General features: G+C 51.4%; 1 protein-coding gene across 1 annotated transcript in view; it reads right to left on the reverse strand.

The window, feature by feature from the left end:
• The window catches only part of LOC144946472 (glutamate receptor ionotropic, delta-2-like), a 194,763-nt gene that overhangs the window by 61,222 nt on the left and 106,936 nt on the right, over positions 1 to 26,605 (reverse strand). The window contains 2 exon segments of the mRNA XM_078875369.1: positions 8,453 to 8,711; positions 8,713 to 8,831. Coding sequence (XP_078731495.1) covers positions 8,453 to 8,711; positions 8,713 to 8,831 — 378 coding nt within the window.

Raw genomic sequence — 26,605 nt, forward strand, 5'->3', positions numbered from 1 at the left:
TGCTGGGGATCTTTGTCTTTGAATGTGTGTGGGAGGAGCGGTGGAGTGGCGGTTAGCGCGGTGCGCGACGAACCTGGTGGACCGAGTTCGATTCCTGCTCGCTACCAAGCTCGGTGGCAAATATCTGAACCCGTTCTGGGCTTCCGGTAGGTTGACTCAGCCTTGAATGAGTACCTGGTGCAGTGTGTGTTACACATCAGCACTGGGGAGACATCATACTGCCCCTCTGTTGGTGCCCGATAACAGCACTTCCCCCAACAACCTGTGAAGGCTATATGGGGATATTTGCCTTTGTTTTTGTATACAGAGGCGCCAGTTGGAGGGGAGGGAAGACTTGGCGAGCTTCGGAGTAACAATTGGCAACTCGCTGCACTACACTCACAGCAAACCCTCGTCAGGGTACAACGCCGACGGTACAACGCTGATGGTACAACACCGATGGTACAAAGCCGGTGGTACAACGCTGGTGGTACAACGCCAGTGGTACAACATCGGTGGCCTGCAGGTTCTGGCTCGTCGATACACAGAGCCGAGAAATGCTTGGAGTAACGCGCGAACAGATGATAGGTCCGGTTGGACGTGCGCGACAAGCAAAACGCTGAGGAACCACTGCGATAAGAGGATGTCAGCATGAGTCTCGGGCACCATAAGGAATGGAGCACTCTTTTAATTATTTCCTCGTGCAGCAAGGGAGTAAAGTGTGGTTTTTGTGAAAGTCCTTATGCGCTGCGCAGTACATCAATGCACGCGTGTACACCAGCATGCGATTACTGAGTTGGGCCTGTGGGTGGCTGGCGGGGTTATTGATTCACCGGACTGGTACACCAGTCACGTGGTTAATGGCGACTCGGTTGAGGATTTCTGTGTGTGTGACTAGGCCTCGGCAAGGTAAGGTAAATGACCTTTATTACCGGGTAAAAGGGTAAAGGTAAAGGGTAAAGGTTTCGACATGCAAAGGGGTAAGGTAAAGAGTAGGGTAAAGGTAGCTCAGAAGAATTACCCGGTAGGGTAAGGGTAGGGCGAATAATTACCCGGTAAATACAGTACCTTGTTTACCGCTAAAAGTTCCGTGGCACAGTGACGCAGTCCGTGGCCTCCATTTTAAAGTGATGGCGGAGCACATGGAGACGGTCCACGTTCTTGAGGTCGAGGTACTAGAGAACGAGGATGCCAGCAACGGCTTTTTTGGGGTTGCTGCGAACAGCAATCGAAAGAGGCAGCGGTATGCGTTCCCGTGGGAGCACACACACGATTGGATGGAGGGTGATCCGCATGCACAGCAAGAGAAGCGGCAGTGCATGCACTGCCGCAAGTGGTTTTCCACCCACACGAACGCGTCAGGGTGGAAAGCCCACCTCAAGAAACACACCATGCTCACCCCAGGCAGCGAGGTCGGGACGTCGGCGTTGGCGAGCCGCCTAATACAGCAAACGCTGAGCCGGCCAGCAATCCCGGATCGCCTCCTGGTAAAGTTTGAGAACGCGGTGGTGGATTTTGTTATCCAAGGTGCAATCTCTTTGCGAGCCACCGGCAGCGACAAGTTCAAGAACTTGGTCAACACATTGATGCAGGGAAACGAGGGCCCATCGACCCGCACCATCATTCGCAGGATTGTCGAGCATCACGCCATCATGCTGCCCATCGTCGGGGCGTTCTTCTCCAACCTGGACGTCGCCATCTCGCTCACCATCGACGGGTGGTCGAACCACAACCTGAAGGGATTTTGGATGGTCACGGTGCACTGGATCGACAGCAAATCTGGTGCGTCAAAAAAATAAGTAGTACTAATCACATACCTGTATTTCCCATATCCCATCCCTTTGATGCTGCTAATCCTGCATAATGCACGGGCATAAGTAGTACTAATCACATACCTGCATTTCCCATTATTATGCTAAATTCCTCTTGATATGCAATTTATTTTGTGAAGGCGCCCTTTCCCCGCCTTCCAACCCAGATTAAATATACGCTCCAAGCATGGTGCTGTTTCATTCAGACGCTGTCTCCCCGACAGACCTGGTCTTCACCTGAGGACGGCTGCTTGCGTTGTGGCCGAAACGTCGTGAGAATTATTTGATTATGTTTTATTTTTATTATTTTATTATTTCCATTCTACGTGACTTCACCGAAAGAACCAAGATGAATCCCTGCAGTCATGAAAGCTTTAAATCGAAAAATGAATAAAGCGCTCTAACTAGCATTTATCGTGAACATTTTTTCCATGTTTTTTACCCCAGTAATTACCCTGTAATCGCGAAATTTGTATGGGATAAGGGTAAAAGGTAAGGTAAAGGTAGGCTCGTTCTTTTTTACCTTTTACCTTTAACCTTACCTGCTAAAGGGTAAAAGGTAGGGTAGCGCGATTGTATTGTGGTAAGGTAAAAGGTAGGGTAAAGTTTATCTTGTTTGTTTTTACCGTTTAACTTTTACCTTACCTTGCGAGGCCTATGTGTGACACCACGTGCTGCTGTTGCATCTTACAAATGTGTTTGCCCTCGATTTGGAGCACCTACCCACGCCCTTAATTTCGAGTGTGCAACATCAGCGTTAGGGGTGCTTGCCAAGAGCACTTGTCAACACAGTTTCAAGGCTAACTGGGAGATGTTTATGCTACGCTGTGCGTATGACACAAGCACTCAGAGATACACCCCCCCCGCTTCCCACTAAATGGGAGGTCGCGTCTTCTCTGCCCCCCCCACCCTATCTGGAATTCTAACCTCCTGGGGTCCTCAATGTTGCCATGACTACCCAGACGCAACAGCAGCCCCCTGGTTTCAACCTCCCCGGGGAGGATTGGGTCCACCCTCAGCAGGTTCAGGACCAGTCACAGCACATGCCTCGCCAACCTCCACCATGGGGCATGAGAGTAAGTCTCGCTATGTGCCTGTGGGGTGGAGCAAAACCATGCAACCGCATCCTAGAAGTCTGCCCGATCCACAAACTCAGCGGAGGCAGACTCACCCTCAAACGCAGCAGGACCGGAAGCAACCGCTTGGCTTTGGAATTTTGCATTTCGCTTTTTGAGACCAGACCCGAGACTTTCTCCTCCGCCTGTGACTGCTCCTTCTCTTTGGAGTCTCTTCAATCGCACCTTACCTTGAAGCAACTAAGACCCCCCCCCCGCCCACCTCCCGCCCCCCTCTTCAGCGGTCTCTCTGATAGACGTCTCGACTATTTTGTCCGGCGTCTTGAGACGCGGCTGAATTTAAATACGCCACGAATCCAAAATTGGTATGTGCGCTCACGTGCGTAAGTGTGCATGCGTGTGCCTACGTGCGTGCGTGCGTGTGTGTGCGTGTGTGTGTGTGCGTGTGCCTACGTGCGTGCGTGTGTGTGTGTGTGCGTGTGCCTACGTGCGTGCGTGTGTGTGTGTGTGCGTGTGCCTACGTGCGTGTGTGTGTGCGTGTGTGTGGGGAGCGGTAGTGTAGAGGCTAGCGCGCAGAGCTACGAACCCGGCGACCCGAGTTCGGTTCCCGTTCACGGTCAACATCTGTGACGATTAGCTGAACCGGTCCTGCGCCTCCCCTAGGTCGACTCAGCCTCAAATGAGTACCTGGTGCGGTGTGTGAACGTCACCACTGGGGATACAAAGGCGGCCGGGCGTGGTGCTGGCCACCCACCCCTTCGTGTGCCTCTGTTGCCCACTGTGCTAATCGGAAGTGCAGGTGGGTGGGCTTGCGTGCATTTCATCATTGTAAATAGCCACGCTTTCATATTCCATTTCCGCTGTCTCATTTGCCAGAGGGAATGTATCCAGCACGGCAACAGAAACGAGCATCCGCGGAGGTGCCAGCTTGTAATCTGCTAATTGCTTAGGTATCCCTTCATATTTATCGTATAGCGATAAAGATCCCACGGGGCTAGGCATGCGGGCTGCTGGGGAAAGTGCTGCTGGCGAGAGAACCTATAAAGGTCGGCACTGCACACGACTGTGTGGCGTGGTCAGAGATCTTTTCGCCGGTGCCGATGTTCACACGCCGCTCCAGGTAACACTCGACCTAGGGGAGGCCCAAGACCGGTTGAGATAATCGGCACTGGGTGTTTGCGGCCCGGAGCGGGAATCGCACTCGGGTGGCCGGGTTTGCAGCGCGTCACGCGGACCGCTCACCTGCCACGAGCACACTCATGCACACACAGAGATATGCAAGTGCATCATGATTCATTCGTGTTCACGATGACCTTTACGTTCCATTGTTTTTTTTCCTGTTCCCTGCTTGTAATGTTAAATGTTTCGCCTCTAATGCTTGTGCAGCCTTCTGTATATCTACATGTATAAAACAAACTCATCGCGCAATTGTTTACGGCTGGTGGGGAGGTCTGTCTCGTGTGACCTCCTCGCGGCCGACAATACCGGTGACGAAATATCCGAACCGGTCCCGGGCCTTCCCTAGGTCGACTCGGCCTCAAACGAGTGTACCTGGTGCGGTTCGCATACATCGCCACTGGGGGAGACAAAGGCGGTTGGGCGTTAGTGCTGGTCAACCCTACCCCACCTGTGTGTGCGCCCAAGTGCCGGCCTTCATCAGGTGCTCGCAAACAGAAACTTGACCGGACAGTTTGTCAAGGCTGTACAGGATTGGAAGGGGATATCTTTGTCTCTGCACGCATCTCCGGGGAGGTCAGCCCGGCTGACACGCTCGACATCACGACCGCCTCGGGGCCAGCCTCCGGGTTAAGTTAAAGTCAATCCCGCTCGTGCGTGTGTTAATTTGTTCTGCATATTTAACGCCAGATTAAGCACGTTGGCCGGCCCTCAGGCTGGAAATGACCACACACACATATATATTGCTTTTTTTTTACTTAAAGTTTCACGTGTGGTTTTTTTTGTGGGCGTCGTTTTTTTTCTTTCTCTCGCTCGGGGGATAATTCTCAGTGATTTATTTATTTGGAGGGCTCCGATTAGCGGAGAGAATCCTCGGCAAGGTGGATTGGAGACCCAGTTGATTTGCGGTGGTTGATGACGGTGTTGCTCGCGATCCTGGTTCATGCTTTTATTGATGGGCTGCCACCATTCACAAAAAAAAAACAGGTTGCAAGAGGACTTGCGGTGCTGTAGATATGGGATTTGCTGCGAGACCTGGAGCTGATGCATGGGACAGAAAGCTGGGCAGATGAAGAAACAAGTTGGAACAAACAACTACGCATTCGCATGCCATCATGTAATGGTCCCCAGCGCCCGTGTGCGTGGCGACTCATAGGGGGGGACTGAGCAGTCTCGCTTCCGTGCCCAGCTCTGCCCACGTAGCTTGACTGACGAAACCCCGAGTTCCAGAATCCATGCGTGTGTACGTTTTGTCTCCCTTGTTCAAATGAATAATACACATATAAGCATAATTCTCTCTTCTGTCTCTCCACACCTATGTATACACAATTATCCCATAGGAGTTGTACTGGTTCTCCAGACCGATGTAATCCAGCAACATTTGTCAAAGTAAGAACATCATGGACAGGCTTTGACCTGGTAGGTTTCATCAGGCGCGTTAAACAAATGCTGCAGGTGTTGACAAAATATTCTTGGCAAAACCACCGCGTATATGTAAACACGTTCAACTTCTTTTTGCACCATACGTAGCCAGCCGTGCTAAAATCGGAGGTGCGCGAAATCGCGGTGGGCCCTGTTCAAACGACGCAAACAAATAAACGTAATTTTGTACGCTAACTACAAAAAGAGTCAAGTCAGCACTGGGCTGGCGACGTGACTGCAGCCACAATTCCTCGAAACATCTTTTAACACAAAGTCCCTCTTCACATGATTTTGCTAACACGGTCTGCTCTATGAGGAGGGAATCTGGCGCTAATTCACAACAATCCGGAGCAAGTGGCGAATTTGTAATTACGCGTTGGGTAGCGTCTAAATTGATCAATGTGTCTGCTCCGTTGGTTAATTGGTTAATGCGCCGGAGGGAGTCTTTAAGTGCTCCCTGGTGGCTTCGTGGTTTAACGCGATTCAATTTTCTTGATTTACGCAGGTGAGAGCAAACGGCACGAGCAATCCCGTGGAAGGAAGGCGGGGAAACGGCCACTGATGCGAATACCAGGCATAACAACGATGTGTCGATTCATCGATCAATTCGGATTTTTTTTTTAAATGCCTCACCGGTACACGTGTCAAATTGCGCGATCGCGCATACACAATTAAAAAAAAACATGGAAATTATTTTCCCACCGTTGTTCTAAGACCCAAATTGCCCAGAAATGTGGCTGATATCATCGGACTTTGGAAGCTAAGCACGCTTGAGCCTGGATAATGCTTAGGTGGCCAATCGTCATGCATAAAACAGGTGTCATAGGCTGCTGCGGGGATACGTTGTGAGCGCGTACGAGGGTAGTGCAGAAACATCCGCTGTTGTGCTGTACTATCTATGTTGCCATGTCTACGCTCGGCACCTTCATCGATCCACACTGGCCAAACGATGCTAACAAACGACCCGCGTGGTGTTGTAAGGCCCTCATCCGGCAGTGGATTGACAAAGGTGTGTACATTGTTCACGTGCACGGTAATAATTACATTCGGGCTACAAAATGAGATGGAAAATCTCATTCGGGAATTGATAAAAAAAAAATCTAATTGCCGGTTGGTGGTGGGGAGGTGGGTGGTTATAGGGGCCGCGGTGGCGAGATGTTAACTCCCTCGCCTGGTATGCAGGAGGTCGTGGATTCGATCCCGCGGCTAACGACTGCTGTATATTTATGGAGTTTGCATGTCTCTCTCTCCCCGTGGTCGTGTGGATTTTTCTCCAGGTTCTCCGGTTTTCCCCTCCACATTGAGAAACACGCGTTTAGAGCATTTGGTCGCCGTCTATTTCCACGTGGTAAGCCACTTCATTGCGCTATCATTTGTGGCCAGGTCGCTTCTGAAAAAGAGCTGCATAGCTCAGTGGGCCTTACCTGGTAAAGTAAAAATAGTAAATCGTAAAGTTAGGTACAGTCGGTGGAATGCAGATTTTAAAAAATAAGGAAAGGTATTGAACCAGGACTTGAGACTTTAAGAGGGTCAGGCAGTCATCTGGTATGGACAGTTATAGGAGCAGCAGGGGAGAATGAGCGACCTCAAACTGAGCCAAGGTTGACCAATATGAAAGCCACGGTTGCTGGAGCAGAGACAGAGAGAGAGAGAGTGCGCGTGGAAGGGAGTAGAGGGAGATGAAAAGGGAGAGACGAGGCAGCAGCGAGGCCCTTGGGGAGCGGAGTATCTGGGATTGGGGTGCAAGCCGCGTGCATTCCACCAGCGAGTTGAACTGTGGCCTCACAGCGGCAGCGGCGCACAGCCCACTAGGAAGCCACTTGAGTTGTGGGTCCCTCATTTAATGTTTCATTTATGTATTTCCAAGGCAATGTTCGCAAGCTGAATGGACTACCCACTGTACATAATGATACACAATTGACTTTAGAACATAAGCAGCTACAAATCATGGCCATGTGTGACTCTAATTGCACCCTTCACCGGCTTAACGTTTTACTTGGGTTCTTTTGCGATCGGGCTTATTTTGAATCGCGCTGTGTTTTTTAGATGAGGTTGAGCAATGCGTCGTCACCCCAGCGTTAGCCAGATTATCAGGCGATGCTGCTGCTGCTGCTACTGCAGCTTTGGCAGCAGCGCACAAACACACGTAGCAAATAAAACATTCAACACATTTGTCAGTAGCACTGCGTGGCCTTAAAAGGGAAAAAATGCATATATTGTATGTTGAACTTCTTTCGCACCGTACGTAGCTAACGGTGCTAACCGACGTCTTTGGGAATGGACAATGGGCACATGGCGAAAGAGACAGGAACTCTGTCAAGATATCTGTGAAAAAGAGCTTTACAGCCCATCGGATTCCTAAAATATGAATATATATTCTGACTTCCCCGCGAAGGACCTGACCAGGTTCTGCATGGACATGGTTGCAAAATATTTTCTCCTTTGCCTGGTACGCAGGAGGTCGTCGGTTCAATCCCAACCCTGACGCCTGCTGTCTATTTGGAGTTTGCAGTGTCTCTCTCACCATGGATTTTTCTCTGGGTCTTCCAGTTTTCCCCGCTCTACATTTAGAATCAACGTGTGTTTTAGAGTACTTTGGTTGCTATGCATTTCCACGTGATAAGCCACTTCGTTGAGCTAGCAATTGTGCCCAGGTCGCTTCTGAAAAAAGAGCCAGATAGCTCGGTAGGCCTTATCTGCTAAAATAAAAAAAGAGTTCATATCTTGATTTGAAGCTTTCGTGACTGCAAGAATCCATACTATTTGGTTCTTTCGGTAAAGTCACGTAGGCAAAAACAAAATAATAGATCACGACGTTTCGATCGCAACGCAAGCAATGACGATCGCTTGCCTTGCGATCGAAACGTCGTGAAATAGTCCATAGCTTAGTTTTAGTTTAGTTCAACTTCGCGCCCACCCTGCCAAGCCGGTCAAGGTCACCCGTGCCCACCCAGCAGGGTCACTGCCACCGGCCCCGCGGCCACGTACCGTATCCAGCCTGGTAGAAGAGGATGAACTTGCGCCAGGCGAAGTCGGCGAGCACGCGTGTGAGCACGTGGCCCAGCACGGCGGGCGGCCGCGCCGTCAGCGTGTAGCCCTGCGGCTCCTCCACGCCCGGTGCCCCGGGGTCGGTCGTCGTCTGCGGCGGCAGCGGCGGGGGGTGCGGGGGCAGCTCGCAGCCGCTGCGGGGAGAGCCCCCCGTGCCGGCCGCCCCCCCTGCCGACGAGGGGGAGGCCGCGGGGCCCCCCCCGCTCCACGAAGAGGTGCGGGATGTGCATGGCGTCGCTCAGCGACTGCAGCGAGGAGGCCGTGGCGCAGCCCGTGGAGCTCACGAGCGCCAGGATGCCCTGCTCCATCAGCTCGCACGCTGGGGGCGGGGGGTGAGGGGGGAGGCACGTGGGGGGTGAGAGGGGAGGGGCACGTCGGGGTGAGAGGGAGCACGTGGGAAGTGAGGGGGGTACGTGGGGGGTGAGTTGGAAGCCACGTGAGGGTGAGAGGGGGGACACGTGGGGGGTGGAGGGGGCACGTGGGGGGTGTAAGGGGCACGTGGGAAGTGAGGGGGAAGTGGGGGGTGAGAGAGGAGGGACATGTGGGGAGGGGGGCGGGTGAGAGGGGGGGCACGTGGGGTGTGATAGGGGGGGCACGTGGGGTGTGAGAGGGGGGGCACGTGGAGGGTGAGAGTGGGGGGGCAAGTGGGGGGTGAGAAGGGGAGGAGGGGAGAGGATCGACTGTAAGCAACTCCAAGCGACACCGCATCACCATCATCGCGTCTCATCTCAAGCGTCTCAGTGAAGCGCTCCAGCCCAGCCAAGGGGACCCCCCCCACCCCCAGCTGAGGAGCAGCCTCACGGCATCGCCACCAAAGCGATCCAGCGACTGCCTGAGCCAACTTCCTCCTCTCCCTGTCTCCTGCCCCATCCCCTTCTCCCGCGTCTCTCAGCGTAATCCCGAGTCTCCGTCCGCAGCACTTTTTGCGCGCTTTTCTCATCCGTTATTCAGTTGTCTTTGTGCATTTGTTTGCTGTTGTTGTTGTTAGTTTGTTGTCCTTCCCCTGCACCCCCGATTAGCACGGTTGGCAACTTACGGTGTGACAGCTTCAACACATACTCTTTGATTCTTTCGGTAAACAGTCACTTCGGTAGAAAAATAAAATAAAAATAAAATAAAATATCACGACGTTTCGATCGCAACACAAGCGGTCGTCCTCAGGCGGGATATATTGTTTTTTTTTTATTTAATTTTTCTACCTACGTGACTTTACCGACAGAGCCAAAGAGCATGGATTCCTGCAGTCACGAAAGCTTCAAATCAAGATTAGCTGCAACACACATATCCGTGTTTCTCATCCACATGCCACGTACGTGTGCGGCCTCTGCCAATCCACTGCTGGATGAGGACCTCCCCTACGCCATGCTGGTCAAAGGGGGTTTTGACCATACTTCACCAGGGAACGGCGAGAGCCATTGGAGCGTTATACAGCAATGGGCTGTTCCACACTCCCTTCTGCTGACAATACAATTTGGATGAAAATATGCTGCAAAAATAGCGGAAAGCGTCTCACGTGGATAATTTGAAGAGGATTTTATTTCGTTTTTACAACACGGCCTCATGGATAGGATGCTGCACGCTACAGACATAAGCAGTACACGTCTTGTGCTCACAAGAATACATTGTCATGTCGTTTGCACACGATTTTCATAAACCATAAAAGTAATTAATTCTTAAGCATATGACTCAATGCGTCTATTGGAAGCGAATGAATACAAATTGTTGTATTGATGAATCAATGCACCGTCACATCCCTATCGTCGAAGTCTATTGGTCTCGTGGTAAGTCTATGGGTCTCTGTGTGAGTCCATGGGTTTGAATAAGTCTATGGGTCTCTGTGTAAATCTATGGGTCTCTGTGTGAGTCTATGGGTCTCTGTATAAGTCTATGGGTCTCTGTGTAAGTCTATGGGTATCTGTCTAAGTCTATGGGTCTCTGTGTAAGTCCATTGGTCTCTGAATACGTCTATGGGTCTCTGTGTAAATCTATGGGTCTCTGTATAAGTATATGGGTCTCTGTGTAAGTCTATGGGTATCTGTGTAAGTCTATGGGTCTCTGTGTAAGTCTATGGGTCTCTGTATAAGTCTATGGGTCTCTGTGTAAATCTATGGGTCTCTGTGTAAGTCTATGGGTCTATGTGTAAGTCTATGGGTCTCTGTGTAAGTCTATGGGTCTCTGTGTAAGTATATGGGTCTCTGTGTAAGTCTATGCGTCGCTGTATAAGTCTATTGGTATCTGTGTAAGCCAATGGCTCGCTGTGTAAGTCTATGGGTATCTGTCTAAGTCTATGCGTCTCTGTCTAAGTCTATGGGTCTCTGTCTAAGTCTACGCGAGGGCATGCACGGATAATCACAGTTGGTTCGATACCCCTATTCCAATCTGGGATCTGAGTGCTTCCAATAGGCAGCGGAGTGGCCACGTCGTGCAAGCCAGAGGCGTCCTCCTCCTCTCTGTCAGGCACAAGAGGCGACCTGCAGCGCCGCACTTGGACTAAACATACACAGCGAGCGGCTATCGACTCAGCAGCCTCCGACTGAGACCCGCTGTTTGTGCTCCACTCTGCATTTCAAGGTTCTGTCATCGGCGTAAGTCGGGCACTTGCATCAGCTCGTTCAAGGGAGGAAACAGCCCCACGCCCCCCCAAACGCCCCCCCCCCAAAAAAAAAAACGCCCCCCCCCCCCCCAGGATTTTTGTCCGACACCGTTGTCGCTTAGCCGCATCGACACCGACTGCGTCTCTCCGAACAGCCACGCAACCCACAGTCGCTTCGTCCCCTGCTCAGCACGTTCAATATTCCGTCTCCGGGTCATTGTTGTTGTTTAGTTCTGTTAATACTGGTAGGAACCCACTGGTTCCACCAGCCCACAGGGGATTATTGTGTCCGTCCGTCGTGCAGGGAGGGGCTGGGTGGTGAGGGGAGGGTGGGGAGGGGCTGGGTGGGGAGGGTGGGGCTGGGTGGGGAGGGGAGGGTGGGGAGGGGCTTGGTGGGGAGGGTGGGGAAGGGCTGGGTTGGGAGGGTGGGGAGGGTGGGGCTGGGTGGGGGGTGGGAGGGATGGGGCTGGGTGGGGAGGGGCAGGTCACCCCGTGGTGCCCCTATAAAACTCAACGTTTAACCTACTCACGACGGCTTGTGCCCGCCCTCACAGTCGGGCATATTTGCGGAATACACCACGCCCCCGTTGACCCTGCCCATTGAGCGAGCAACCGAACGTTCCTACCAGCTCCCTTCGCAGGAATGTGTTGACAGACGGGCGGACGGAATAGATGGGAGACCGTGGAGACTAACGGAGGACAAGGTAGGGAGACGACAAGGAGAGAGAGAGGGTGGGGGGTGGGGGTTACGTGAGCGGGTCAGCGCGGAGAGCAATGTCTTCCGCGAGCGTTCACGACAGCCGGTGTCAAACGCCGAACGACAAACGCCCCAATGGAATGCTGCAGCGGCCGCAAACTCGGCCCACGTGCACTGCGGGGGGCTTCTGCTATCGACCCCGTGCCACCCCGGGGGGCCGTCTCCACTTCCTTGGCGAGGCCCCCCACTACGCGAGGAAAGCGGTGGGAGTGGGAGGGGGGCGGCGAGGAAACAAACAAACAAAATAAATAAATGGCCAATCACGCACGACCGCGACGAGACCGCGCGGCCACAAATTAAACGCCCGCTTCTTCACGACGATGATTTCCCACCTCTCCGTGGCCAGAGGTAATTGAATGTTTTGCTCGGCTACGCGACTGGGGTTTTAACAAGCATGGCCTCCTCGCATCCCTCACCCCCCCCCCCGCCCGGGCATCCATCCAGATCCTCGCTCCCCGATCATCCACCACCCCCCCCCCCCCCCCGGAGTGCCCCCCCTCCCGCCGCCCCCCATATACCCCCACCGGCAACAGCGCCGGATTGGCCACCTCTTAAGTGGCGACTCGAAACGTCCCCCCCCCCTCCTCCCCACCCCCCCCGATTCCACTCTGGGCTGGTGCCACGTCACCTTAGGAACGGCAAATTGAATGGAGCTGCGCCCACGCGCGCGAATAAATATCGTGACAAACGGCTCGCGCAGGACGAGTCACAGATGTTTGGCTTCGTGCTTCGCGGATCGGAGCATTAACCTTCGCCGGTGCGGGCTCGAGTCCCCCGTGAGCAAGGTCCTGGAGGCGTCGTACAGGTGTCGTGCGCGCAGGGCACGCGCGTGTGTGTGTACGTCGCCACTGGGGAGACAAAGGCGGTCGGGCGTGGTGCTGGCCACCCACCCCCTCGTGTACCGTTCCGGCCTTCATAGGTGCTCGCTAACAGCACTTGCCCCTACAGTCTGTCAAGGCTATACGGGGGATCTTTGCCTTTGTGTGTGTACGTGTGTGTGCGTGTATGTGCGTGTATGTGTAGATCAGGACCAAGTCCCATCGGTGAGCTCCTCCGGCAGGCAAGGCTGCGTTGGATGGGTGATGTAGCCCGCATGCCCAGCCACCGCATGCCTAAACAGCTAGAGGGGGCTAAATAGGCGCGGCATGGGCTGGAGAAGAGATGGAGTGATGTTGACACGCTGCGCTGCAAACCCGGCGACCAGAGTTCGATTCTCGCTCACCGCCGATAAACAGTGGTGAATGTTTGAACCAGTTCTAGGCATCTCCTGGGTCGACTCAGCCTTAAATGAGTAGCTGATGCAGTGTGTAAACATAACCACTGGGGATACAAAGGCGGCCGGGCGTGGTGCTGGCCACCTTGTGTGATGTTTCGGCCTTCAGAAGAGCTCGCGATAACAGCACTTGCCCCAGCAAACAGTCTGTTCAAGGCACACGAGCTAAGAATCAGCAAATTAATAAAAACAATAACATTATTTTTACGAATATCGTAGGGGCACTGAAATGTTTTGTAAATCAGGTATGAAGCATAAATCCAGGCTAATTCAAGTGTATTTATTTTTGTAGCGTTAGTTACATAATTAGTGACCATTTAAAATAGTTATCTTGTTATGCAGCTGACAGGCTAATGTTCGTGGCTGTAATAATTGACCCATTATGTAGACATTAGTTAATAGTGGCACACACACGCACACACCTCCATTCACATGCAATCACAATACACAAGCACAATAACATATATAAAGATAGAGGTCCCCTGAAAGCCTACACAGGCTGCGATGGCAAGTCCTGTGAGCGAGCACCTACGAAGGCCCGCAAGGCACGAGGGGGTTTGTGGCCAGCACCACGTCTGGCCGCCTTTGTCTCCCTCGTGGCGATGTTTACACACCGCACCAGGTATTCATTTGGGGCAGACTAATACCACACCCCCAGTATTATATGAATCCATATAATTATGAGGCCTGTGTTTTAACAATGCCCTCGAAGCAACACGGTAGGTCAAGAAGGTGGTTTCTTCTTTTTTTATGGGAAAAAAACCACGTGAAATCTTCTTCTTGGTTCTATCGGTAAAGTCACGTAGAAGGGAAATAATAAAATAATAAAGATAAAACATGATAAAATAAAATTCTCACGACGTTTCCGCCACAACGCAAGCAGCCGTCCTCAGGTGAAGAACAGGGCTGTATAATCGTCCGGACGCTGTCTTTCCGACAGCCCTGTTCTTCACCTGAGGACGGCTGCTTGCATTGTGGCCAAAAACGTCGTGAGAATTGTATTTTATTATGTTTAATTGTTATTATTTTATTATTTCCCTTCTACGTGACTTTTCCGAAAGAACCAAGAAGGCGAATCCCTGCAGTCACGAAAGCTTTAAATCGAAATTTAAATCGTAAAATCTTGTTCCATGAAAGTACATCAGCAGTTAATATGTCAGGCTTACAGTGCAAAAGAAGTGCAGTGTGTTTATTAACTTCATTACTCGATGAGAATGGACGTAAATACATTATTTAAGATAACACATTTCTGCGGAGGGAGCTGGTAGGAACGTTGGGTTGCTCGGTCAATGGCCAGGGTCAACGGCGGCGTGGTGTATTCCGCAAATATGCCCGACTGTGAGGGCGGACGCATGTCGGAGTGAGTAGGTTAAACGTTGAGTTTTATAAGGGCACCACGGGGTGACCAGCCCCTCCCCACCCCTCCCACCCCCTACCCAGCCCCACCCTCCCCACCCAGCCCCTTCCCACCCTCCCCTCTCCACCCAGCCCCTCCCCACCCAGCCCCTCCCTGCACGACGGACACAATAATCCCCTGTGGGCTGGTGTAACCAGGAGGTTCCTACCAGTACAATGATGATGTATGGCTCCCCTTTGTCTACAGCTGGACATAGGCCTCTCCCACGCCACGTTGGTCACGAGTGTTGTTTTGACCATACTTCACCATGCCGGTCAATGCTGGCTGGTGGCACGGAATGGCCCAGAGATCACTCGCCACTGACTTTAGCCGTGGCCAGGAAGAGCAGTCCTTCTCATGATACAGCATTGTATTCTTGCCCACGATGGGCAGCAAAATGTTCGGGGGCGAGAAGCCAATGTCGAGGTCTGCCAGCCACGAGCAGAGGGCTTCAGGAGAGAGTTTGTGTTGTTTTGCTATTCCCCCCTCCTCCTCCTCCTACGGTGAAGGAGTGCAGACTACAGGAGGTTTACTCTGTGGTCTATGGTTTGGGTGCATGGCCACAATTGCATGACTGGAGCTGGTGTCCTTAGTTTACCATTCATGAAGGCGATGTGCACATCGGCTTGTTGATGATGGTCTGACATGGTCGACAGTTCCACCACCGGTATCTTCGAGGAGGAATGTCAAAGCCAGGAGTTATGTGATGCTTGGGTCTCAAAAATGCTGTATTCGTGAATTTGAATACATTATTTATAACTATATAATTTAAGACTAATCACAGTGCGGTGAATACATTTTAACGATATACATTTTAACACTTGTTAACTTGGGCTTCCTATCATATACGACGTGGTTATTTAGATTGTTTAGCTGCTATACATTTACACATGACAGGCCACTTCGTTGGGCTGTCATTTGTGGCCAGGTCGTTTCTGAAAAAGAAATGAACAGCTCGGTGACCTTTACCTGGTAAGATAACAATAGTTTAGTTTTATTTTATGTTCTTGAAAGTGAAAGTGATTTCAAGAATATACAAATAAAATAAAACTAAATAAACAAAGACACATTCACGTCGGACGTGGCACGACCTTTCTCGAAATATCGTCGGCAATCATCGCCTTCCTTCCACTCAGCTCTGTCCACGATATTTAAATCGAGAAGTTTCGATGCTCTTCTCCAGTCGCATCCATACGGTTCAAATTGCTTGCGTAACTTAATTCGCCGTCCCCCCCCCCCCCCCCCCGGCTTCGAGGATCCACAATGTTCCCAATCCAAGCGTTGCACTCGGTCTCTCGTCGAGAGTGCACGCGCGACAACATAGACAAGCGGGCAATGCATCTCCTTCATTGATCCGTCTCCGCGCAAAGTAACGTCATTTTTTTCCCCCACCGCAACCCAACAGCCCCCACGGCTTTTTTTTTGCAAGTGAATAATTTCAGCGCATGATGATCAATGGCCGCGGATGTTATTCACTTACAGAAGGCCACGGGTTGGCCGATGGGTCGCGGGGAGAAAGAAAGTAAAATAAGCTCACACTTATTTTGTTCGCGCCGAGAGACGGGCACGCGGAGGAGACCGCATCCGTAGTCCCCTTATCCGTTTTGTTCACGTATGTTTGTGTAACGCCGACGAATCCTTTCACCGCGAGGGAACACCCGGGGTGGGGGGGGGGGGAGCTGGTGGCTCCACGTTGGTGCAAGGTGCCGGAGTTAACGGTGCAGACACTGCGCTGGTAAATTTAAAAAAAGTTTAAATAAAAAGAAACATTCCAAAGACAAATTGACAAATGTTGGTGGAAATTTCCATAAATGAGTAAAAAATAAACTCATAACATTATTCAAAGATTACTTTGATTCATTATATATAATATATATGGACGGCATTTAAATTGTGACATCACTCGCCACGGTAGGATATTTGTAATGCTCTTTCCAACAACGGGGAACAGAGCCCTAATCTAATGTGGCAATCAGACAAAAGCCATCGACTGATCCTTGTATAAGCAGGTGCTTATTTATTCTGGATTAAGCCAATATTTGTGTACGTAATTATATTCGCTTGTAATTAGGGATTAGGCTAAGATAAAAAAAAGAGTTGGATTTAAGATTTTCTGATTCTTAAGAACGATTTGCGATTTTTTTTTCCTGATAATTTAAATACGTATATATATGCATGGCTACTTGCTAGAAAAAGGAACATCACCTCATGTCAGTTTCGATGGGAACAAGCACATATGTGAATTTCTTGTTGGCGTTGTCGCTTTCTGCAATGTCATGTGTTCGGATAAATCTCTGATTTCAGATTACCCAAAATGTTGCATCTGGGTCTGATTTTAGTTTTTTATTAATCTGGCGATCGGGAACTTATCCATAAGCGCATCTGAACGTACGTACGCACGTTTGCAATAAAAAAAATTATACTTCCGGGGCTGCAATGGCAGCAGTGTGTAAACACGAGTTCATAAAACTTAACACATTTACCATTAGCGCTGACTTACATCGCGTGAAGCGGTAACAATAAAGTTTGGCAAGACGCGGCGTGTGCACGCGTACATACAGAGTGAGATTGCGCGACAGAGAACCGAGATGAGGGCACGCTGATCACCGTATCACTCCTCGTGTAAAGCCCAGCATTTGCACACCGCTCAGCCGCGCTCGTACGATGCGCATTGCCGCGTTTTAGCGGTGCAGCGTTATCCGTCGTGCGAAAAGTGTTCCCTTTACGGAAGAACCACGCTGTAGCGGAAATGCGTTGCGTAAAAACGCGTTAAGCGAGGAGTCACCGTTCTGTATGTCTAAGCTCTCACATCTACGCACCCCAACTTCAACATCGCGGTTTAACGCGTAGGCTTTCGCGACCAATATTATCCATAAGAGGTTTTTTTTGGGTTAGATCGCGTAAATATGTCTGTCGTTAAACCCGCCACTACCCGACACAGTAAAGGTTTGTCACATAAACAGAACATGCCAATTCGTTACTAATACAGCACACCGGTGTGTTAGAGAGTAAACCCACAGCATCTACAATTCGAGTACGATGTTTCGCCAGTAATTCATCAGGCGACAGCCAGATTTGTGGATAAATCCTCCTCTTTTCGCGCTTGGTGAATTCTGGTAATTTAACCACAGTGACCCACAAGGCGTAGGAAGGTCGACAACCCGGCAGGTGGAGCCGACAAAAGGGCTTCACCGGCACGTACCGATGGTGTAAAGTAAACCTATTCAATGCAGTTCCTTTCCGTATGGAATCACAGCGAGTGAGTCCCAGCTGATCAGAAGGACACTTGTGGTGGGGTAAAGTGTGGCTTTCTCCCACCTATTCCGCGACCTGTTGCCGGCCTGGAAGTGGAGGCTAACATGCCCTCCCAGAGGGGGCTTAACGAAGAGGTAGTGGCGGTCATTTAGCCAGCATTGGGAGAACGATCACAAGGCAGCGCCCTTGACTCTACCGTGTGAGATCACGCTCAAATATAAATAGATCACGAAATCTCTTCGCCACACGGCTCATCCAAGCCTCAAGACTACTTACTCCATTCGCTGCTCAACCGGCCATTCGAGATGAATAATTAAGCATTACTTGTTTAAGTTCAGAGGCTGCGTTCATTTTGTTATATCAATGCCCTTTGATCAAGCGGTACTCGCAAGAGGAGGCTGTTTGTGTGCGCGCATGAGTATGTGCGTGTACCGGGCCGACTCAGCCTTAAATTAGAATATGCCGCGGTGTGTTATTTTCAGCACCGGTGAGACAAAGGCGGCTGGGCGTGGTGGTGTTGCCTACTCACCATCTCGTGCGCCGCGTCGCCCTTCATTAGGCGCTCACGAACAGCGCTTGCCCCTACAGTCTGTTAAAGGCTATAGGGCCGTTCGTTGTCTTTGTGTATGTATGTGTGTGTGGCCTCCCCTGAGTCCACTCAGCCTCAAATGACTACCCAGTGCAACGTGTAAACACCGGCACTTGGGAAAACCAATGGTAGGCAGGCAGGCATGTTGCTGCTGCTGCGGTATATTTGCTGATATGCAACACAGTGGCGGCGAAGGACAGGTGAGGTAGGATGTGTGAGTACGTGTCTATATCTGCATCTGCTTCTGTGTGCACGAGACCGTGTGTGTGTGTACAATCGTGAGCACGTGTGTATGTCAACAATTATGCAGGATTCCCAACACCCCCAAGAGGGACTCCATTAAAACGAAATTAGCACATTATTTATTTGTTTAGCAAGGTAGGATTGCTTATTCAGACTATCGATTTAATGTAAACAATATAAACAATGCTACCTTCATTAATTGCCGTTTTATTTGCTGGTTTTTATTTTATCCCCCCTCTTCCCCCCCATCTGACAGATTAACCCTCCCGTGGGAAGGGGAGGAGGGGGGTGGTGGTGGTGGGGCGATCTTCTTCTGTATTCTGCTGAGTCTCAGGGCTACAAAGATTCACAAATCCGGCCTTCATGTACCTGCCTGCATGTACATGCGTGTGGACGCGTGCGGGTGTTTCCGTGTGAGGAGCGGTGGCGCAGCGGTCAGCGCGCTGCGCTGCGAAGTCAGCGCCCCGAGTTAGATTCCCGCTCACGGCCACCACCGGTGACGATTATCTGAACCGGTCCTGGGCCTCCCCCTAGGTAGACTCGGCCTCAAATGAGTACCTGGTGCGATATGTAAGCATCGCCACTGGGGAGACAAAAGCGGACGGGCATCTGACGACCCCCCCCCCTCGTGTGCCGTGTCGGCCTTCATAGGTGCTCGCTAACAACACTTTCCCCGAACAGTGTGTTGTGGCTACACGGGGGATCTTCGTCCTTGTGCGTACGAATTCCAATTATATAATAGCACAGCATCCCAGAGTGACCGGAATAGAATCTCAGCTGCTGCCGCTGCTGCTGCTGCTGCAAAGCAGCAGAGGATGGCGAGCGAGTGAGGTTTTTACGCATCGTGCACGCAGCACTGCTGCCGTTACTCCTGCCAGCCCTTGGGGCAAGGCCCTGAAGCAGAGATTATTTCTGGGAGCATCGCGTGACTGCAGACAATATATGCGGGACAAGCCAACGTAACCATAATTATACGACAGTTGTGTTAAATGGGGGGGGGATGATGGCGCGGTTTTAGTGGTTAGCGCACTGGACTTGCAGGCTAGAAGTTCGATTCCAGATGCAAACCCCCCCACACCCCAACATCTCTGTCCACCTAGTAATGTAAATTGGTACCCTGCAGCTTGTCGAAAAGGGGACGTGTACGCAGTGACGGGCCGTGTATCTTACACCTCGGCCTTCAGTGCTATCCTCCCACAATTTAACGGCCTTCGAATAACCTCAGCATGACACGAGGGCTACAAGTTGTTGTCAAACGACGTAACCACCCCACATTCACAGCGACAGTAACCTTTATCGAGTGGAATAAAGTGATTTAACACGAGGCTCAGCACCAATGCACTAATTGCCGAGACATGAATACATGGTGACTGAAACCATCAAGGATGTACCACTATTACGCAATATGACAGGATGCTGCATCACAAATAGACATCGCATAATCCAAATCAATGTGATTACCAAAGAAACAAGAACAAACTCACAACAACCAGTCACATTTACTCATACGACCACCAAGCAAGCAAAAATGCCGTAAAACACAAATAACACAATCAGGATTCAACAGGGTTCCCCACAGAAAAAAAGAAAACATCTAAGGCATTACATCTAAAAATCTAAACGCCACGAAAGAAAGTTTAAATTAATCTTAGATGATGCTATGTTACGTTCAGTTAGCCAACTGGCCCTACGATCACGCCACACGAAAAATGCGAACGTAGGCTGCTAGGCCAGCGAGAAGGCTCCGGCGTGTCAAAGAACACGCCCAACGTGGCAAACTCGACATCTGATTGGTTAATGGATATGACAATTAACAACATCGTCCCCATTTGCATCAACAGCAGAGGGGATTCACTCGACATTCTGAAGGCCTCAGGGTAGATTTTTCACCCGGAGAGGCGGAGACAGCACAGGTGGAAAATCTGATTGGATAAAAGCTCGAATTTATGAGCTGCACTGGAAGCAGCGTAACTGAGGGAGAGAGTAGCAATTAAATGACGTTAATAGACTGATGGGAACGAACTTTGTAAAATACATATAGCATTAATGAAAATATATATGAAATTATAAAAATGAATTTTTTTGATTCTGACAATCTCTAGGCCAGCAGAGAAGGCCTAGCTGGCACTGATTGGCCCGCCTCCTGCGTGTATGAATGTGTGTTGAACTTATTTCGCACTGGACGTAGCCAACCAAAATAAAAAGCAGTTCTAAAAATGCGTTTTGTAATCTAGATGTAAAAGTGAATAGCTCCAGTGGCTCCCTAACATCGGTAGGAAGAGCGTTCCAGACGGTCGCAGAAGGGCACGTGAAAGCGCGCGGTGACCATTTTTGTTCGATGGCCATAGCCAAAAGCCGCTGCTGCTGCGAGAATGACCGGAGTTCCCGTGATGGTTTATGCTCACTTGACGAGATCAGCGAGGTATTGTGCGGTTCATTTGTGGCGAGCACTTTGCTGTGTACAATGAGTGCGACCCTCACAACGCATTCATTCCCCGAGGTGATGATCTACAGTGGTGGGCGCGCTAAATTGTTTTTTTTTTATTTTGCCAGGTAAGGCTCGCTGAGCTACATTTGCTGACGAAACCACTGGCGACCCCTCTCCACCTTGAACTTTATGACTGGGAGACAACAGATAGATTATAATAAAAAGTAACAAAAAAAAATTGGCAGGAGCGCCCCGAGGAGACGAGCATCATCGGTGTAACCAGTCTCCCCAGACCGTTCTCGGATCTTTCTCTCAGATAAATAAAGATTTAGATTCTCATTTCCACTTCTGCAGTGTGGGGGATAAAACGCCACCTTGGAGGAAAATCCAGAAACGGGCATTAAACTAAAGTATAAAACGAAACTTTCTATTTTACCACTGAGCTATATAGCTCTATTTGCAGAAGGGACCTTGCCACAAATGATATCTCAACGAAGTGGCTCATCATGTGGAAATTGATAGCATCCAAATAATGTAAATGCGTGTTTCTAAAATGTGGAGAAAAAAACCAGAGGACCCGGGAGAAAAATCCACGCGACCACGGGGAGAACACGCAAACTCCAAATACACAGGCATCAGGGTTGGGATCTAACCTGTAGACCAGGCAAGGTAGTTAACATCTCACCACCATGGCTAGTTGTGGCTCACAGAAGTCATTGTCGACGAGTCCTCATACCGGTAGACGCAGCGGCAGTGGCACTGACGTGCCAAGAAAGCCGAGACAAAGTTCACGGTTCCTGCCCGAGAGAGCTCAAGGGGGTGCAAAATTAATACATTTATTTGAGAAAATTTACATGTGAAGCGAGTATCGCCTCAATTCCAAATCCTCAGGAATAAAACGAGCCGGCTACCCGCTCAGGTGACGAGGCCCCGAATCGCAAATGTCTGCAGCGATCGGCAAAACGCGCTGCCAGCATGGCCGTGTAAGATGTTTTCTCGTTATTGTTTTTGTTTTTTGTTTGTTGCGGTTGCACCCGATTCAAGAGCCAAATGGCTCACAGGGCTATGCCAAATGAATGAAATGAAAAATGAAAAAGTGTCAGCGCCCCCTCCCCCGCCCTCTCCAGCACTAACCACCTCCGATGGCTGTGCCAATTTCTGTCGCTGGCAAGCCGCGCCGCTTACCAGGACTGGAAACTTGGCGGAGCGTTGTCGAGTGTCAGCGCAGCGCCATCCCTTACCGCGCACGGCCCACGTGGGCCGAAAGCACCGGGCCACTTATTTCAGGCTGAGCTGACCTCGGGGATTCCATCACGGGGCTTTTGCCGTCTGAGCCTCGGGTTTTTTTCATTAGCATAATGCCGAGCAAATTGATGACACGCTCGGATTTTGCGTGACCGCGTGGCCCAAACGATGGGGGCTGCAGTGGCGAGGGGGGGTGGGGGAAGCATTAATTAATGCACATTGTAAGGAATTGACCTCGATCCCACATCAATGCTTTATTGACGGTGGAATTATCTCGCAGTTTTCGAAATGGCGAATTAATATTTATCGAGGTGCCGCCGATGTGCGGCGATTAAAAAAAAAACGTTCCGCACGCGAGCATAAAGCATGAGTGAAAACGATGAGCGGTCACTTATTAATGACGCAGCGGGACGGTTGGCAGCGCGCTGGATTCGTAATCCAGGGGAGGTCGCCCGCTCCGTTTTGTTCTCCGGGTGCGGCAGTTGAAACGGCTGTGGCAGGTTTCTTGAACTCCCCGGGGCCCTCCCCTTGTCCAACCAGCGGCATAAACCGGGTCGGCCGCGGTTTTTTTTCGACTGGCAGGGCAAAGAATCGTGGTGGCGTAATGCGTGTCGGTTCTCCCACCTCTTCCAAGATGTCTGGACAGTGTGGAAGAGTAGGCCAAAACACCCCAGAGAAGGGGGCTTCCCTGGCGTTCCCTCTAAGGGAAGGACTTCTGCCAGCCAGTGGCATGAGCAAGCAACAGGGCTTCGAGGTGACTAAGCCCTGGCAGTACAGCAAGTGGGTTTTGCGTGAACCCGTTGTTGTGCAGCTTTGAGTGTGGTCCACCCCTCGTATGCGTGTTGGATTTTCTCCAGGCTCTCCGGTTCCACCCCGCAGGAAGCAAAACCAACTCCCGATTTGAAAAAAGCAATTGGCCAAACGCGATCCTGTCAATCGCGAGTCAGATCCTCTGACACGGGGGGCCACACATCCAGTGATGAGCAACAGCGGCAGCAATGAATTCTCAAAGTACCGTAATGCAATAATGCACCGGTGCTAAGGGCACCGAAGAAGGCACGGCGCTAAGTCGATGTTTCAGTGACGGTGACACTCAGGGTGCTCGGCGTGAGCCTGCCAATATGCTTAATCGTGTCCCTCGTACCCAGCGCCCACCAGTCTGACGCTACACAAGGTGCCGTGTGCACAACACAAACTTATCTCCCACGCACACATTCAAGTCTTGGCGCTGTGAGTCACACGCGACGCACAGCAATGCGCCGCGCAAACAGAGTGCGTGCAAAAAACACCTCCACCTTATTGGTTCTTTCGGTAAAGTCACGTAGAAGGGAAATAATAAAATAATAAAAATAAAACATAATAAAATAATTCTCACGACGTTTATTATGTTTTATTTTTATTATTTTATTATTTCCCTTCCACGTGACTTTACCGAAAGAACCAAGAAGATGAATCCCTGCAGTCATGAAAGCTTTAAATCGAAACACCTCCACCGTGTAGCCAAACGCAGACCCAACGCAAGGTCTGTGGAGCGAGCATCGCTCTCGGCTGACACGCAGATCTCGAGAGGGGCTCGCGCCGAGCACTACCACACCCCAGCCACCTTTGTCTTCCCAGCGCTGATTATTTTCTGCAAACCGCGCCAGGAGTTCAACGAAGGCTGAATGCACAAATGCCCCACACACATTATTCGTTGAAAAATAACATATCAGACTAATGGGGCAAGTGCTGTTAGCGAGCACCGATGAAGGATGATACGGCACACGAGGGGGTTGGTGGCCCGCCACTCTGCCTGGCCGCATTTGTCTCCCCGGTGCTGCTTTTTACACACCACACTAGGCACCCATTTAAGGCTAAGTCGACCTAGACGAAGCCCAGGACCTGTTCGTATATTTGCCACTGTTACTGGCCGTTGCGTGGGAATCGAACGTGGCTCGCCCAGGTTCGTAGCGCATTACGCTAACCACTGCACAACACAGGCACTCACACGTATGTGGCATTAACACAGGCAACAGCAGTCCAATATAAGCCAGTTCAAAATATCATCTCGCCACACAAATCTGATAACGGGTATAATTGCGATCTTATTGGCGACGGACAAAAAAAAATTCAAACACAGATATAAAAAAAAAGCGGAACGCATTACACCAGCAGGCCCTTTATTAAAATCTTTCGAGCGACACCTACACAGTAATAAGCAAGGACAATGTTTTGTATTCATGGAATATCTGCAGCAGTTTTGTCCGGAGCGGCTTCTCCGCGCAAAGCACACTTCTCTTGAAGGAGACTGCTTGCGAGCGATCGTGACGGCGGGGATCGATTCTGCCACCGACCCCCCCCTTTGCTGGCGACTCTTCGTGCGCAGCAGCAGCAGCAGCGACGGTGGTGGCGGCGTAGTCGTCGTCCCCAGCTCTGCCCCTGCAATTTGAAAGTCCCCCCCCCACCACCCATCCACTCAACGGCTCTGCAGGACTTGGCGGTGCCCGCACCCCAACTCCCCCCCCCCCCCCCTGGGCCCCCTAATCGATGGTCGGGCGTTCTAAAAAAAGAAATCCGCCAGCCGCGCATTCTCACTGCCCTGGCTCAAGTGCACGCTGCAGCCGATGGGGTGTGCGTGTGTGACGGTAGCCAACCACCGCTTCCGACCCCCCCCCCCCCCATTTGACACAGAAGTGGCTCACAGCCAACACCAGTGATGATTATCGAAACCGGTCCCGGGCCTCCCCTAGGTCGACTCAGCCTCAAATGAGTACCTGGTGCGGTGCGTAAATGTATCGCCGCTGTGGAGACAAACGCGTTAGGGCACGGTGCTGGCCACCCACCCCCTCGTGTACCGTGTCAGCCTTCATAGGTGCTCGCCAACAGCAATTGTCCCAGGGGGCTGTTCGGGCTATATGGGGGGGATCTTTGCACCTTTCTGTCGTCCGTTTCTCCTCGTGCGCCTCCGTGCGCGTGCCCGCGTCACCAGGACGCCTGTGCGCGGCGCGTAGGCGAAAGCAGGGCAGTGATTTGGCCGCTGGTTAGCCGAGCAGTCGGTCCGTCCGTCACGGCAGCGGCGGTGATCACCGACCCGACCCCCTTCGAAGGAGGCGGCAGTGGCGGCGCGCCAGCCCCGTCAACAACGGCGCTCCACGGCGGCGATCGATCGAGCGAACCAGACCCCGCCTGCGGACTTCAGTCGCGATGTTTCAACTGCTTGGCTCGATGGCGAGTTAAATGAAATGAAAATAACCCTTTGAAAAGAAAGAGAGGCTGGGCACGCCTGTCAATTGAGCATTCGGCGGCGGTGGCGCTTCCCGTTTAAAAAAACGGGTGACACCAGCCACCGTTCGTCAGAATCCGGGACATTTAAAAGGATTAGGACCTTCAATTCCATTCAATTATACTCCGGGGGTTGAGCGCCGCTGCCGTGCGTTGGAATGTCACCAAGGCCAGGCCGACGGTGCTCATCGTAGCATCGCCGGTCTCTCTCTCGCACGCACGCAGCAGCAGCCTCTCCACTCTCGCCGCTGCCGGAGGTCACACTTAGGGGAAATGCAGCAGGGGGTACAATTTTGGGGGGGCTCTCTGCAGCGCCCCCACCCCAAACATTGTGCTCTACAACCAGGGGTCGGTAACGTGCAGCTGCGGAGCTGCACGTTGCTGGCGTTCTTCACAAAGGACGCGCCGTCTGGCATTCCACTACAGTGCATTACAGCTCGGAGCGTCAAGGTTTTTTGTTCAGTTTTTAACCGAATTCCACAGAAAATGGCTCTTCTTGTTATTTTGGTGGCCGACCCCTGCCGCCTTAGACCGTGCGCGTGCGTGTGGACAGAATGTGGGCAGCACGAGTGCAGCGGCTCAGCACGATGCGCCACAAACCCCGGCGAGCCGGGTTCGATTCCTGCTCGCGGTCAAAAGCAGCGGCGATTGTCGAAACCGGTCCTGGGCCCTACCCTAGGTCGACTCAGCCTCAACCTTGTGCGGTGTTGTAAACATCGCCACTATGGGAAACAAAGGTGGCCGGGTGGTGTGGTGCAGGCCACCCAGCCCCTCGTGTGCCTTTGCTGGCCTTCATAGGTGCTGCTCGCTCACAGCACTTGCTCCGACAGTCTGTTCAAGGTTATACAGGGGATCTTCATCTTAGAATGCCTGGAGAGTGGATAGTTTCGAATCCGGCGACCTGGTGTTAAAGTCCCGTCCACGGCTGACAACACTGTCGAGTTAACTGTGAACCGGTACTGGGCCTCCCCTAGGTCGGGTCAGCCTTATAAGGGTGCCTGGTGTGCAAAAAATAAAATCTTAACCAGGGAGACGAGAGGCCGCTACGTTCAC

Source organism: Lampetra fluviatilis, chromosome 41 (genome assembly GCF_964198595.1).
Source record: "Lampetra fluviatilis chromosome 41, kcLamFluv1.1, whole genome shotgun sequence".
Classification (NCBI taxonomy): domain Eukaryota; kingdom Metazoa; phylum Chordata; class Hyperoartia; order Petromyzontiformes; family Petromyzontidae; genus Lampetra; species Lampetra fluviatilis.